This window comes from Coloeus monedula, assembly GCF_965178545.1.
Source record: "Coloeus monedula genome assembly, chromosome: Z".
Classification (NCBI taxonomy): Eukaryota; Metazoa; Chordata; class Aves; order Passeriformes; family Corvidae; genus Coloeus; species Coloeus monedula.
This window is the reverse complement of record NC_138822.1, coordinates 83788312-83804165: the sequence shown is the minus strand read 5'-3', so window position 1 is coordinate 83804165 and position 15854 is coordinate 83788312. Positions and strand designations below refer to the sequence as shown.

General features: G+C 44.5%; 1 protein-coding gene across 2 annotated transcripts in view; it reads left to right on the top strand.

The window, feature by feature from the left end:
* Window positions 1-14760, top strand: part of DYM (dymeclin) — a 211736-nt gene extending 196976 nt beyond the window's left edge. For both annotated transcript variants that reach the window (XM_082302076.1, XM_082302075.1), the window contains one exon: window positions 12250-14760. In XM_082302076.1, the coding sequence (XP_082158202.1) occupies window positions 12250-12399 (150 nt within the window). In that variant the 3' untranslated portion in view covers window positions 12400-14760. The remainder of the gene's footprint in view (window positions 1-12249) is intronic.
* Window positions 14761-15854: the final 1094 nt, after the last annotated feature.

Below are 15854 nucleotides of genomic sequence, written 5' to 3'. Positions count from 1 at the left end.
GAATATAGAATAAAGTATAGCATAGAATGAGCAACCTAGAAATCCATTTAGAAAAGGCATCCTGGTTATTTGTTGAGGTCAACTTAACACCACCCCCCCTCCCCTGACTTTGGTTTGTCTTCACAGGACTCTTAGCATTAGGGCAAATTTTTTTGTAAAGCTGTGAAGTCCGCATTCGCAAAATAATTGTGTAAATGTACACATTTGGCACTGGCTTCTCGGCTGGCAGCCCTGGCAGAGATAAGGCTGCAGTCTGGCACTGTGTACTATGGCTGGAAAGGTTTTACTGTCACTTCACATTTCACTCCTCAAGACAAATAAATGGGATTTCCTGCATGTAGCAGGGCTACAGCTCATCTCGCAACACAGTCTGTGTGTTTGCAGAGGCTTGAAATACTTCAGAAGGGAGTATGTCCATTGGGGTGTACATTTTCCAGTTTGGGGAGATTAGGGAGCCAAAGGTCTGCCGGCTCAATAGGGTGTTAGTCAGCACGTCCTGAGCTTCAGGCAGATAAGGGTCCACTTCCTAGGCTGCCCTGATCTGAGAGTTAACAGTTGGTGACAGCGAGTCTGTCTCTGTTCTTAAGTCATTGTTATAATTTTTTGTAATATTTACAGGCCTGGCTCTCTCAGATTAAAAAGTACAAAATCAAAAGGAGGCCTTCCTCCGTGGGCGCTGGGGGTGGGGGGAGGATGTTTGGGCTTGGCGTGTGGCCCCACCGCCGTGCTGGGTGGGAGGGACTGGAGCAGGATGTCGGCGTGGGCCTTGTCTCTGTGGCTGCTGTGAAGGAAAACTCAAACCTTGTCAAATGACCTTCGAGGAGCCCTCCACACCAGGAAATGTGCTGTAAATGTCAGCCCCCAGGATGCAAATCAAAGGTGTTAAGCTCAGCTGGGAGAATGAACCTCGTCTCTCTGGCTGATGCAGAAAGCCAAGGCCTGGGCAGTGCATCAACCCTTGCACGGTGATAACAGAGTGAAGCGTGGTCCCACTTGTCCAAAGGAATGTTCTTTTTGGCTTGGTGGGATGTTTTGGAGGCAGCATTGAACCAGTGTGTAGTGAAAGTACGTCTGGGACCTCATCACTGGAAAAGTATGCGAACTGAATCACTGTGCTCTTCTCCTGCCACCTTTTGTGTTGGGGGAATATGTTCTGCGCAAATAAATGAGAAAACAAAACAACTGTGACATGGTAGTAACTCTGGAATTGGGGTGAAAGAAACAAGCAGATGAAAACAGCATTTTGACCTGTCAATCCTTTTTGGTTCTGGATTATCCCAGGATATCCCTGGATTATCCCAGGACTGTATTAGAGCAGAGAAAGGTCATATAGGTAGTTTGCAAAAGGAAAAATCCTTAAACTGTGAAATTAGTGTGGTTTATACTGTCATTGTGCTTCAGTCCCTTCCCAGCTGAGATGCTGAAGAGCAGAGAGGTGGGTGCTGGAGACTCCATAGACAGTCACAATGTCCATCAGCCAGAGCAAGGTGGGACTGAGTCAGATGACAAAATCTCCAGCTCCTTCTCTAGGGTGGAGGAAAAAAAATCTAACCCTGGGCATGACAATTCCTATGCAAAAAAAGAAAAAAAGGAGTGTGATAAGGGTAATATTTACATATTTCTGGGTCAGGATATGTACATTGTCCATACAGGGTTCCCGAGGTGCATCCCTCTGGCAGCAAGGCAGAGTAGAGTGTTGGCTTCAGTGCCTTACCAAAACATGGAAGTGTGGGTCCTGTTCTCAAAGTTCAGTAGTTTCCTTCATTGTCACACACGTATCCAGTACCTTCTGCTCATTTTGTGTTGCTGATTGCATGGCACACACCATGGTAAGAGTTTTATTTGCACAGCAGTTGGATCTTTGGTGGGCAGCAGGGAGAGGTTTATCTGGGGTTTGTTTTGGGACAGTGGGATGGTGCAGTAGCCTAGGTGGGGCAGCCATCCGTGATGTTATCTGTAGCACAAAGCATTTCCATGATAAACAACATTCCTTGTATTTTAGACTAGTCTGCTATCAAAGTCAAAACAACTGCTCTGGCTTAAACAGTAGCACTTGCTGCTTGAAATGTAAAATTTATAATTGGCTCTAAGATTTGTCTAGAGCAGATTGTCGGTGTCTTTTAATATATATCTACACATATTAGTGTACATTCATTATTCATCAGGGCTATTTTCTCCAAAACTTCTGTCATTTATGCACTTCATAGGCCTTTTAAAATCCTTTCCAGTGAGTTTTTCCTTATTGTTAAAAAAAGTTTAATCAATTATATCAATTAGACTAAAAACTTGCAACTTGCTATTCAGAAAATAATTAGCAGATGGTTGTCTCTGATGTGAGAACTGGGATATTGTTGGGTGTTTATAGTATTGGCTTTGTTTTTTAAAAAGGAAATATGGATCTGTCATTTTTATGCAGAAGTTGGAACAGACTTTGTAGCCTGATACACAACTTAATTCTTCTCTACTTAGCGTATCTCCAAGAGGAGACTTTGCCTTTCCCACCCCTACCTCACCCTCCCTTGAGTTCTTCCACATTGTTGCAAATAATCAAATTGCCTTGGAAGAATTATTTTGGTCTTTGGCCAGTCCTGAACCATAAAAAGTCTTTTTGGTTTATATAAGAGTTTCCCCACTGACCAGGTGATATTGGGGCTCTGAGAGCACCAAGAGCTTTTCTGGAGGGAGCAAACATCTTGTGATCTCACAGATCACAGAATCACAAAATCATTTGGGTTGGAAAAGTCCTCTAAGACCATTGAGTCTAACCATTCTGCCAGCACTGCCAAGGCCACCACTGACCCATGTCCCCAGGTGCCACATCCACACGGCTTTTAAATCCCTCCAGGGATGGTTATCTGTCTGCAGATCTGGTTGACTGCAGAACTGATCTTCCCCTGCATTCTCCTGCTTCCTCGACTTTATAAATGCATTTTCTGTCTCCTACTGAGTGATCCAAACTGTGTGTGTACATGTATGGACTTAGGACAACTTGAACTTTTGCCCAATTTGAGACCTTCAAAGTGTTTTTCCTCATGAGATGTTCCCAACTGATTTATTGCTGCCAATTTCTTAAACTTTACCTTTTGCGCACTTGAAAAGTGGCAAAATTTGTAGAATCATAGAATCACGGAATGTTTTCAACTGGAAGGGACCTTAAAGCTCATCTTGTTCCAACCCCCTGCCATAGGCAGGGACACCTTCCAGGTTGCTCAAATCTCACTCATAAAATTCTGGAAGGAAAAAAAATGCAGCCTCGAGTCTGCTTTGTTTGGCGAGTGAGTGGTGTTTTGGGGTTGGGAAAGTCTACATAAGGTGCAGGGTTTAATTCTGAGACTTTGGAAATTCATGAATTTCTAAGCCCTTTTTTGAGGGTACTGCTAAACCATCGCGGTCTTAATTGTGAGTTGAGGCATCCAAAATCCAGTTCTAATCTTGTAAACTTTTGTTAGCAGGTCTACTAGTCTTCTATATAAAGGTGTCAGTGAATGAGTGATTTCTAAACTCCCTTCACTTTTAACAAAAATGTTTGCTGAAAACATTCTGTTTTTTGTGGTTGTGTAAAGCCTTGCACATTAATCTAGAGAAGGATGGCTTGCAAGCCTAAGCACAGGAAGCCAGGGCTTAAACTCATTTGCATCTTCCTTAGCAGTGGTAAAAATAGGGACTACTGTTATGAAATGTGCATTTTCTGCAAATCCCATGGTCAGAAAGGCTTATGAGTCCACTTCATTTCCATAAAAGTTTTGTGAGTTGATAGACTCATCCCCATTTGTGCTTTGGTGCCTTTTAATGCCACTGAGAAATGGCTTCAGGGATTATTCTGTTTGTCAGATTTTAATTCCCTAAATTCAAAAGCATACAAAGGATTTTACTTATTTATCTGAGTGGTCAGTGTATGTACATAACAAGGGCTTGAGCAAGGTCAGGACCAGAACTGTTTCTGTCAGTTGGGTCAGTCATGGACTTTGTTCATTCCATGTGTTTAACTCTGTTCCTGATTAGTTGTTTGGGGTTTTTTTTTCAATTTAAAAAACATTCTTTGTTTGAATTGTTGACATTTTGAGGTTGTTAATTTTTTTGCTCAGACCTATGCTCTTTCTTCTGAAAGGCCACTGCATTTTCTGAGAATTGCTGTTCTTTCAGGTTAAGCCCTGAAGTGGATGAAAGTTCTGGTTTTATTGATGGTACCTCATTTACACATCATGCCTTCATCCTCATGCTTCAAGTGTAATTACATACATCAATCTCTGGTTCTTTCTTTTCTTTTTCTTTGATAAAGCCAACATGTATTGTATTTTCTGCAGGGTTGCAAATGTCCTCATAGTGTTCCTGTTGTTTCCTGTCTCTCCATGGTCTGATAGCAAGTCACAGGTTGGTCTGGCTCCTGGCTGTTGAGCAGTCCTTTTGGAAATGTTTGGAAAGATCTGTGTCCATCTAGAGATGGCATAGAGAACAATCCTGACAGGGCAAGCAAATTAAATTAGAGCTGTAAATCCTTGAACTGTGACTATTAATGTATAATGCATAAAATATATATAGAGATTAATAGTACTTAACAGTGTGTGATGTGTGAGTTTTGCTTCAGTCTTTCATCTTGGTGATCTTTTCCTCCCATTCCAAAACTTCTTCAGGTAGACACAGGACCTCTGAGGCTGAGCAGGGATCCCCTTTTTCCTCAAACTAAGGGATTAAGGGACTTTCACAGAATCCTAGAATAGTTTGCATTGGACGGAAGTGTAAAGCCCATCTCATTCCACCCCCTGCCATGGGCAGGGACACCTTCCACTGTCCCAGGCTGCTCCAAGCCCCATCCAGAGCCTTGGGCACTGCCAGGGATCCAGGGGCAGCCACAGCTGCTCTGGGCACCCTGGGCCAGGGCCTGCCCACCCTCACAGACAGCAATTCCTTCCCAATATCCCATCCAGCCCTGCCCTCTGGCACTGGGAAGCCATTCCCTGGGTCCTGTCCCTCCATGCCTAGTCCCCAGTCCCTGTGCAGCTCTCCTGGAGCCCCTTGAGGCCCTGCCAGGGGCTCTGAGCTCTCCCTGGAGCCTTCTCTTGTGCAGCTGAACACCCCCAGCTGTCCCACCCTGTCTTTGTAGCTGGTGACCAGTGGTCCAGTTTATTTTCTGTGCTGTCTAGAAGTAGCCCGGAGTCGAGGTGTTTCTGATGTGGACCCAAGCAGATCCTGAAATGGGTACCTGGCCTTGTCCTAAGCTCAGATATATACATTTATACAGTGCTTTTGGAATCTGTACAGACTAACAGCCTGGTATGAAGACAAAAATAGCACAGTTTGGGGCTACTGACATTTATCAGCAGTGTTTCTTTTCTGGAAGGAAAAGAAACAAGTGTATATATATATATATATATATATATATATATATATATATATATATATAAAACAAGTGTTTGTATTCCTGAATTTCTAGGACTTTAAGGCTGTCATTTTTTGCTATTCTATCCCAGATAGAAATGCAGTCATCTTCTTATGGTACCCTGCAAAGCTTTGTGCCCTAGCAGGTTTGCCACAAATACTTAACTCATTTAAATCATTGTGTTTTTACTCATAATTATCTAGGCAGAGCTGTTTGATTGATTTTTCCCAAAATGACCTGGCTTTTCAGTACTCCACTAAAAAAATAGTAATTGCTGAACTCTGACCAGAAGCACGTCTGCTCCTCTGGCAGTAGTTCACGTCTGACACTGAAAATTCACTGCTGAGCATTTGTTTTCCTGCAGCTGTGATTGTACAAACCTTTACTCAAAGTGATCTGAAAACAGAAATCACGTATCAATGAGACTTGCTGAAACAGTTCTTTCTCTATAGATGAACTCCCCTACCCTCCTGGACCAGGAAGATTATGCCCCATTAGAATATGGGTTACCTGTCTTAAAGAATTTTACTCCCTGAGAACAATGTTATTGTCTACTACAGCTTGTGTAGTTGCTTAAACTTCCACAATTCTAATATTATAAATAGTACTGTATTTTACATATATTTATTAATTAATATGTAATGTAGTTATTAAATTTAGTTTGTGCACAGATGGTTTTGAACCTCATATCACCCTGAGTTTTCTATTTCTTTTTCAACCTCTCTGCCATGCGCCAAGCCCCCGTTTTCTTCACTGTCTTTCCGTTTGCACTTATTCCTTAGGCAGATCTCTGAACAAGATGTGTGGCTCACACTTAGTCTAGCACATTTCCTGTTTGCTTCCTTTATGTCCCCACCATCATCCTCTATGCTGTGAGCCTGAGGAGGAGCAAAAGATGGTATCAGGCAGGTGTGGTGTAGCCCATACAGATATTTCACCAAAGCCACACAGACTTTCTGTCTGAAGTCAAAGAGAAACACTGCAGACATGAACAGAACTGAGGAAGATGAAACAGCCTTACCGCACCACAAGAATTAAGTAATTGCAAAAATTCAATCTGTCAGTATCTTAGAGCAAGCACTGAGACATTTTCTTCCACAAATAGTGCTCTGTTAAAGAACACAGGTCCTTATATTTATATAAAACCCAAATATATCAATGTTTCCGTACGTACTTGTGTATCCATATCATGAACAGTGTACCAGGCATGATTGCTGAGTTGTTTTCAAGATCCTTGGCCATTAATTTGACTTAGATGAATATTTTGGGGACCAGATTTCCAAGTGGTGTTGAGGATTTTGCAGACAAATACAGGTGTCATTCCTCTGCCCAAAATCCTCACAGGTTGGTATGTTTGGTGCAAGGCAGGTTGTAGGGATAATCCTTGCTGGGGTAAATATTCATTATAGACCCTATAACAGAGGCTTGGTACAGTGCTGAACCTGAGCCCTTTTTTTCCCCCCTTGCTAATAAGGTCCAATCCTACAGATGCTCTGCAGACAATAGTGCTATATTTAGCTGAAACAATATGAAACACATAATTTGCCATCAAGTCATTAGGTTACCAAACAGGACTCATGGTAAGCTTTTCAAACACACAGAAATCCCATCCTCAGAAAGACTTTGAAGCTTTGGATTGATGTAAAGGTCACATGAATTTGACTCTCAAATGTGTTCAGACTCCTTTGAAAACAGCACTTCTCTGCTCAAAGAGTCACCTGCTTTTGAAAATTCTGACTCGTGCTTGATTGCTGTTTCAGAAACCAGAGTTTCTAACCAGAACTCGAGGAAAAGAGAGTTCTCCAGTTTTTTATTAATCCAGCTCTTTAGTTTCTTTATTTTCCACAGTGACTGCCCCGTATCTTTGATGAATGTTGCTTTTCATCCAGCAGAACATCTAGATCAAGGAAGAAGCAAAGACATTGCTCTTAAGGCAGCTCCATCTGCCCTTGGCTGCATTATCTGAGTGGAGATCATCCACTGACATAACACTGTAGCCTAAGAGCAGGTCTGAGTGTTCATTTGAAGGGAAGGGGATGTTTTATTTAATGTATGGTTCAAGCCTTGTAGCTCACATGCCACTGCACTGTCTGGAGTGGGGCCAGGTGCTGCTCACTGGTTGTGGTGTTCTCTTCCTCAGCGTTAACTGAAAAAAAACCAAACCAAAACAAAAAAACCCAAAACACCCGATGTTGTTGAACTTCTGTGGTGGGGGAGTTACTGCAGTTCAGTTCTGCGTCTGTTCATCGGACTTCCCGTGGTTTTTCATCGAATCATGTGATTGACAACGCAGACAGTCTGCAAAGTTTTCAGTCTGTCTCGTTTGTACCTTGTCCCAACCACTAAATCTGACTTCTGCTTTGTCTGGCAGAAGAAAACAAGATAGGGTGCTGTGGTGGGGTTATTCACTGGGGCTGATAAGTGGTGTCTGTGTTTAAACTGTGCCGTTCAAACCGTAATGTTACCTCTGTCTCTTGCGTTTTCAAGCACTTTCTCAGGCTGGTTTATTTTAAACTATCTGGGTTTGTCTGTCCATGTAAGAGCTGGAGAGAAATGCAAATTATGGCTCCAACGGACCTGTTTATGTCATGGCAAGGAGTTTAGTAACTGAAATAGTGAACGGTATTGTATATTGGATCAAAAAAGGGTTTGGGTTGGGACAGAACTTAAAGCTCATCCCATCCCACCCCCTGTCATAGGCAGGGACACCTTCCTCTGTCGCAGGTGTCTCCAAGCCCCATCCAGCCTGGCCTTGGACACTGCCAGGGATCCAGGGGCAGCCACAGCTGCTCTGGGCACCCTGGGCCAGGGCCTGCCCACCCTCCCAGACAGCAATTCCTTCCCAATATCCCATCCAGCCCTGCCCTCTGGCACTGGGAAGCCATTCCCTGGGTCCTGGCCCTCCATGCCTTGTCCCCAGTCCCTGTGCAGCTCTCCTGGAGCCCCTTGAGGCCCTGCCAGGGGCTCTGAGCTCTCCCTGGAGCCTTCTCTTGTGCAGGTGAGCACCCCCAGCTGTCCCAGGCTGGCTGCAGAGCAGAGGGGCTCTATCTTTCAACACCATCCATCCGAACAAACAGGGCAGTGAAGGAAAAAAAGGATGATTCATCCCATGCCAAGGCTTTTCCTCTGTCATTAAGACTGCCATTTAAGATGCCTTAAAACAGGCTCTCTTTTCAAGTAGTGCTAAAAATCAGGTTCATTAGAGTGTCACCAGCTGGGGTGCAAATGTGTTTCCAGGAGTAAGTTGGACACAACAGCAGCAAGGCAGAAGAAAATAGATTTATGCGCTGCTGGTTTGACATGCCACTTTTGGAATTTTGTTAACCATGATAAATCCCTCACCAGTGCTGGCTGGGTTATTGCTGGGAGCGCCCTGAGACTCATGTGGCCTGGTTGCTTTACAGTGTCACCTCCTGTGTGTCTGCAGCACACAGCCAAGGCTCCTGATCACACATTTGAAGCAGTACTTACAGGAGACAAATGGCATAAATATGAATTTAAACATTCTGTGGACTATCACCTGAAAATCTTGAAAACATTTTTGAAAATCCTCAAGCTTTTTATGTGGTGTTTAAATCCTGCTGTTACAAATAGTTATAAAGTCACTCTGATAAAGAAGAAAATTTTGATTATTTTGTTAAGAAATTCTGTTTCCAGTGAACACCCTGCTAGAGAAGCAGTGTGGGTAGTTTTTTCTCTCAACAGTGGATGGCTGCCATGGTTAATCTTGCAAGTTACATCATAGAATCACTAAGGTTGGAAAAGCCCTTCTCTAAGATCACTGAGTTCAAACATTAACTCAGCAGCACTGTGCTCACTACTAAACCATATTCCCAAGTGCTACATCCACACCCCAAAGAGGCTGATGCAGTTCTCTCTATGCTGGGCCTCTAGGATTTCTCATTTTAAATGGTTGAGAAAACGTGGCTAGCACACAGCTGTGGGTCGTTGCAGTCATCTAAAGAAGGTGGGTTTGAATTGCTGGCCTGGGATTCTGATTTTTCATGTCTCATCAGCAACACATTGAGTTGTCCTGAGCCTGCTGTTCAGGTGGACCATCAAAAATCCATCGCTCCTGCTGCTATCTGCACTCTTTTTACATAGACACATTCAAAACTGTGTATACATAGTGGCAGTGTGTATTATCTCTCTCCTTAAAAATCTTATTCTCTTTGTCTGCATTTCCAAGACACCCCCCAGGCTGTTCAAAGCACGTGTTGAGTGTGAGAGAGTCCAGGCTGACTGCAGTGAGTTACAGCCTTTAATCTGAAATTGATTATTAAATTGCTATGGTACGATCGCAATAAATGGTAGCATCGATCAGCCTGAAGAGAGGCTGAATCACAGAATCAATGCATGGCTTATTGCCTGAAAATAGGAATACTACCTGGGCCATTTTATGCTGCCCTTCCAGCTGAGAGATAATGGGAAAATAAGACCTGAGCATGTCAGATGCAGCTGTTGGAATTTCTAATGTAATTTTGCCTACTGTTTTAAGGCTGAAGATGTTTGGTAAGCTGTGTGAGAGCCCAGGAGTGGTCCCAGGCTACTGCCATGAGTGTTTGCAAAGCCAGTAGCTGTATCTGTGACATGAAGGTGAAAAAAAGCTGCCTCTGTTTAGTTCAACTCAAATTAGCATCTTCAATCACTTTTCCCCCCCTTCCCTCCCAGAAGGGCTACCATGGGCTGCAGTTCTGGTGTGCAGCCACCCCTGGGGTGAAGAGTGACAGCTGTGTAAGACTTTCCTCTGGCTGGAAGTGTTGCTATGCTGTAATCATGGGGTTTAACCATTCCTTCTGCTGATGCAGTGCTGAACGGAACGTGCTCCTGTCTACACTGACCACAAGCCAGGAAGTTTTGGAAGGAAGTGGGGAACATTACACTGGGGATAAGCAGAGTATAAAGTCAGGGGTTTTTTTTAAAAATAAATACTAATGAAAATATACGTGAGGGCTTGGTTGGGGGCTGCCAGAAGGGGAAGGCAGGGACAGCTTGAGAACTTGGAGCTGAGTTCGGAAGGAATAGAGAATGTCAATGAAAAGGAGGATTTCACAAGGCTGGTGAGAAAAAAAGCTTGGATGAGTACAAAAGGTATGCTAAAGAGAGGATAAGGATGCAGTGAAAGAGAGTTGGGGTGGCAGTAGGCTGGGAGACTGGAAATGAGAGGTGGAGGTGAGTATGGGTGTAAGGTATTTCAGAGTGAAAAAACAAAGTGATGCAGAAGATGAAACAGGCTGGTCCAAACAGACTTGGGGAAAAGAGGTTGCAGAGAGGTGGTAGAAAGTGGTTTAGGTGCACAAAACAGCTGTGGGAGAGTTGTCTGCCACAAACTGTGTGTCTGACACGGGAAATTGAACGTGCTGACGTACCTTTGAGATTCTGGGCTTTGAACTCAAGAGGACTTAGATGCAGAAGGGCCTTTAACAGCCTTATCTTTTAGCTGCCTCAGTTCCTTGAACAGAGATAGTACAGAATCTTTTAGGTTGGAAAAGCCCTCCAAGATCTCTGAGTCCAGCTGTTCTCCCAGCACTGCCAAGGCCACCATTAACCCATGTCTCCAAGTACCACATCCACATGTTTTCTACAACTTTTCTACAAGTTTCCATGTTTTCTGACCTCAAGAATACAAGTAACATGGGAGTATAAAGTTAAATACATAGCCCTGAAAAACAAGTGTCCAAGAAATGCCCCTTCAAAGGAGTCTGATCCAGCCAGAATACTTGTAACCTTAAGGCAAGGAAACAGGACGTTGAGGTCAAGAAATGGGATAGGGAATCCCTTCATTATTAATGGGCAAAGAGGCTCCTTAGCCATTGCTGTGCTTGTTCTGATCATGTCACACTGTAGAGTTTATTCTTAGTCTTAGCCACAGCCTTATAAATAATAAAATGGGTCATGTTTTATCTTACCCCAGTGATCATTGTAATGCAGCTTTTGCCTGAGACTCTGCCAAGCTCAGACACAGGCAACATTTAGAAGTGGATAAAGCGAAGAGCACAGTACAAAAGTAGACTCAGCTCTTTTCAAAATACACACTTACCAAGACCGAGCCTGGTGGGTTTGCAGTGTGCACTGCTTTGGGAGGGAAAAAATGAGAAAAATGGGAAATTGAGGTTGCAGCATGTCTGTCTGTTCTCTCTGGTGACCAGGGACAGGACCCAGGGAACGGCTGGAGCTGTGCCAGGGAGGTTTAGGTTGGAGATCAGGGAAAGGTTCTTCCCCCAGAGGGTGCTGGGCACTGCCCAGGCTCCCCAGGGAATGGGCACGGCCCCGAGGCTGCCAGAGCTCCAGGAGCGTTTGGACAGCGCTGCCAGGGATGCCCAGGGTGGGGTTGTTGGGGTGTGTGTGCAGGGCCAGGGGCTGGAATGGATGATCCTGGTGGGTCCCTCTCAACTTGGGATATTCTGTGATCCTATGGTAACACAAGCTGTGTTTATTCTTTCAGCCCTCCTGAAGGATTCTCCTGCTAAGGAGCCAAGTACAATTATTCTCAAAATGTTTTTTAGGGAAAAGTGCAGTAAATAGGTCTGTACATGCAGAAGCAAGAAGGCTTTTTAGGAGCTGCTAAAAATGACAGTTTTCCTTAAGACCTTTGTGTTTTGTAAAGGATTCACATGTTTAGTGTGTTAACAGGCAAATGGATTGTGACCTATGGTAAAAGGCTTGAATACGATACGTTAATGTAGCATTTGATTCAAAGAAGAAATTATAAATGATCTCTTCATCCTATAAATATTTTCCTTGGGTTCTAATGGTTTAGTTCCTTCCATTATTTTTTTCACCAAACCTCTTTCTTCAGTGTTTATGTGGGCTGTGTGTTTGCAAGCAGGCATGCAAACCTTCGCTCACTGGACTCTGGCTTCTTGTTGCAGAAGTTCCCCGAGCTGAAGTTCAAGTACGTGGAGGAGGAGCAGCCTGAGGAGTTCTTCATCCCCTACGTGTGGTCCCTGGTCTACAACTCCGCCGTGGCCCTGTACTGGAACCCCCGTGACATCCAGCTGTTCACCATGGACTCGGGCTGAGGAACAGCCTGGCCAGGCCAGCCCCGCTCCGTCTTTCAGGAATTGAACCTCTGCACCCCTTCCAACCTGACCCCCTCCAACTGCCCCCTCTGACCCCAGAGCCAGTGTCCAGCCCAGCCTCATGCTGGGACAGACTGGTGTGGGGCACCGATGGCTTGTAGGCAACCTTGTGTTTATAGTCCATAACCTAGAGCTTGTTTGATGAAAATGAGGCCTTACACATGGGGTATGATGTTACTACCAACCACAGACCTGATCGTCCTTTTAACTTAATGGGCTAAATGAGATTTCAGGCTTTGATTTGGAAGCAGCGTTTGTATTTTTTGGCTCTTTCAAGCGGGCAGCTTCCTTGGGTCAAGCTTCAAGCTTTTTATGGTCTCTTGGATGCTGCTGTGGGTTGTTCGTTTCCTAATCCCGTGTTTTCACTCACAGCCCTTCGTTTCCGTGGCACTGTCAAGGCTGCAGCCCTTAAATTGCTGTCTATGCTGTCATCTGAGGGAACTAAGCAAGCAGCATCTTAATCAGATTAGCTCCCAGGCAGATTCAAAACACTTGATTTAGATGTTGGTGGGCGGATCTTCAATATCAAGTCTTTTGTTGTTGTTGTTGTTTGACTGGCAAATACTCTCCAGAGGGCAAGAAACACCTGCTTTCAGAGTCAGGTCCCTTACAGACTTGCTTTTCTGTGCCCCTGTGCAAAATTGTTCCTGGAAATTGAACGTGTAGGGAAAGGGGGGAAAAAAAGAAGTCCAAAGAAAATAATTACAAGATTGTAAAATAGACCAGTGTCCTGTAAACCTGTGCGTAATGGTGACAGTGTGTTTTGGGGATCCTTGACAAAGCTCTGTGTTGAAAACCTCCTGTTGACTTTTAAAGTTTTATGGCAGAACTATAAATTTATCTGAATGTAGAATACTACTCTCTTTTTTTTGTTGTTTTCAAGTGCCCTTTCCTGATACGCCTGTTTCAGCAGTGGGAAAAGCAAAAGAAGTGGTGTGATTTTGAAAGAAATCTCATTTTTCAAAGTGGGGATCATATTTTGGGGATGCCTGTTGCACACATGTGCACCCACTCTCCTCGTCCCACGTGCTGCTGTGTGGGGGACTGTCACCAGTGGATTGCATGCCAAAACTTCAATTTCGAGGAATTAGTTCCTAAAGATGTGTGCCAACCCTCTGTATTCACTGCCTGCTCCAGCATGTTCTGTTTGTTGACCTGAGGAATTGGGTGCGTTTGCTTTCAGAAAGTCCTTTGAATGGCTTTAAATAGAATTTCTTGCACCGTTTCGTCTCCCTGAAAGATGTGCTAAGATTGTACTTTCCTTTTATCTGCTTATTTAGAGACAGAAGTCCATTTGAGTCCTACACAAATGGAAATGCTGGCTTATTAAAAAAAAAAAAAAAAAAAAAAAAAGCTTTCCAAATTTATTTCTATATAGCTGCAAAGGAATATATACAGCCCATGAGCATTTAGGACTTTGAAATGGCAGATGCTTTTGAGAAAAGGCAATGGTAAGACTGGAGATGCAGTGTTTTCTTAGGCAAGTAAGAGAAATGAATGAACCATGACTGAGCTGCACATAAGTTGATCTGTATTTTGGATTTATTCTGTTTTGTTTTGGTCTTTGAGCAAACATCTAAAGGGGATAACTATTCTTGGTTACTGTAGTGATTTGTAATTTTGTCTTTATTAAAAGACTAAGAGTGTTTGTGAGTCAACAGGGCTGCCCAGATTTGGAAAGGTCAGTCTGAAGATGCACTTTTAAACTGTGGATTCTGAAGCTGCTGGGCTGGCTCAGTGTTCATCTGTTTTAAACACCCCAGGGTGAGCAGAACCAGAGAGGCCCCGCCAGGGCAGACACTGCTCAGCCAGGTGTCAGACTGCAGAAAACCTGATTTGTCTGTGAAAGGGCTTTTTACAAGAGAGGGGCACATGAAGCAGCAATCTGATAGAATAGGTCAAACCAGCTGCTGAACCAACATCAGTGTCACACTGAAAATTCTCTCACTGTCCTCCTGTTGTGGTGACACCAAGGTGCAGAGGGTTTGTTCTGATAGCGTAATTTCCTTCTGCATTTCATGAAATGCCCTGCTCCCGGGTCCCAGCTGGTTTGGAACAGCTGGAGTTACCACCTGAAGCCAAAACAGCCAAGCCAGACCAAGATTTAGGCAGAAATCCATGCTGGCCCCCTTGGCTCTCCCAAGAACTGGAGCATGATATGGGCCTGGCAGTGTCCTGATGTCTGCAGTCTGGTACGGTCACAAATACTCTGTTTTTCCTTCACCTTAGGGATCCTTTTCATTACTTTGTGTGAAAGATTTACTATGCGAAATTACAAAAATAAAAAGATAAAACAGTAAATACAGGGTGGTGTGTTTTATGTCATGGGTCTTGGTGTGGTCATCAGGCCCAACGTGCATGAGGTTTTATAATGTCTTCTGTGACGTGCAATTAAGAAGAATGTAATTTTATTTCTTGTATAGAGTAAATTGATGTCCAAGTTAGTGTCTGGTGGAAGGAGGAAGGTGTCATGCTGCAGTGTCATGTGGAATGTCAGCTCAGCTTTATGGTCGCAATGGCCATGGCCTGGTGGGGCACTGGGCAGTTGTGGGGGACAGCAGAGGAGGGACAGGGTTGTCCACAAAAGACTGGACCTGATGTGTTGCTGCACCCTCAGCTTCTCTTTCCTATCCATTTCAGCTGATAGTGTCTCTGGTTTTGGGGTGTGGGATGGGTGTTGCACCAGGACCTTCTCCTGACCATGCTCAGATTTGGGGTGACCTAATTGTGGTCTTCCAGTGCCTGAAGGTACTCACAGGAGAGCTGGAGAGGGACTTTGGAAAAGGGCCTGGAGGGACAGGACCCAGGGAATGGCTTCCCAGTGCCAGAGGGCAGGGCTGGATGGGATATTGGGAAGGAATTGCTGTCTGTGAGGGTGGGCAGGCCCTGGCCCAGGGTGCCCAGAGCAGCTGTGGCTGCCCCTGGATCCCTGGCAGTGTCCAAGGCCAGGTTGGACGGGGACTGGAGCCACCTGGGATAGTGGAAGGTGTCCCTGCCTATGGCAGAGGGTGGAGTGGGATGAGCTTTAAGATCCCTTCCAACCCAAACCTTTCTGAGATTCTATTACAATATTCTTGTTCTGAGTGCTGATCACTGGTGTTACAACCTGCCTGGGCTCTCTGAACAGCTCTGGAGAGAGAAATCCATTGCTTCAGGGCTGAGGAGAAGGCAGTCCTGCTCTCAGAGGACCGTCCCTTCCAGAAGACCAAACAGGCAGGAAACGCAGCAGCTGTGTAAGTTGTTGGTGAAGTGGGATTTGGGCTTGTGGAGCCTCATGCATGGGTCCCTAGTGAGGCAGAAATCCTCCTTCCTCAGGCAGTAGAATGAAACTGATCTTGCTGTGAAAGTGAGATGGGGGTTGGAAGATGTAAATGCACCGGGCATCATTCACTTTG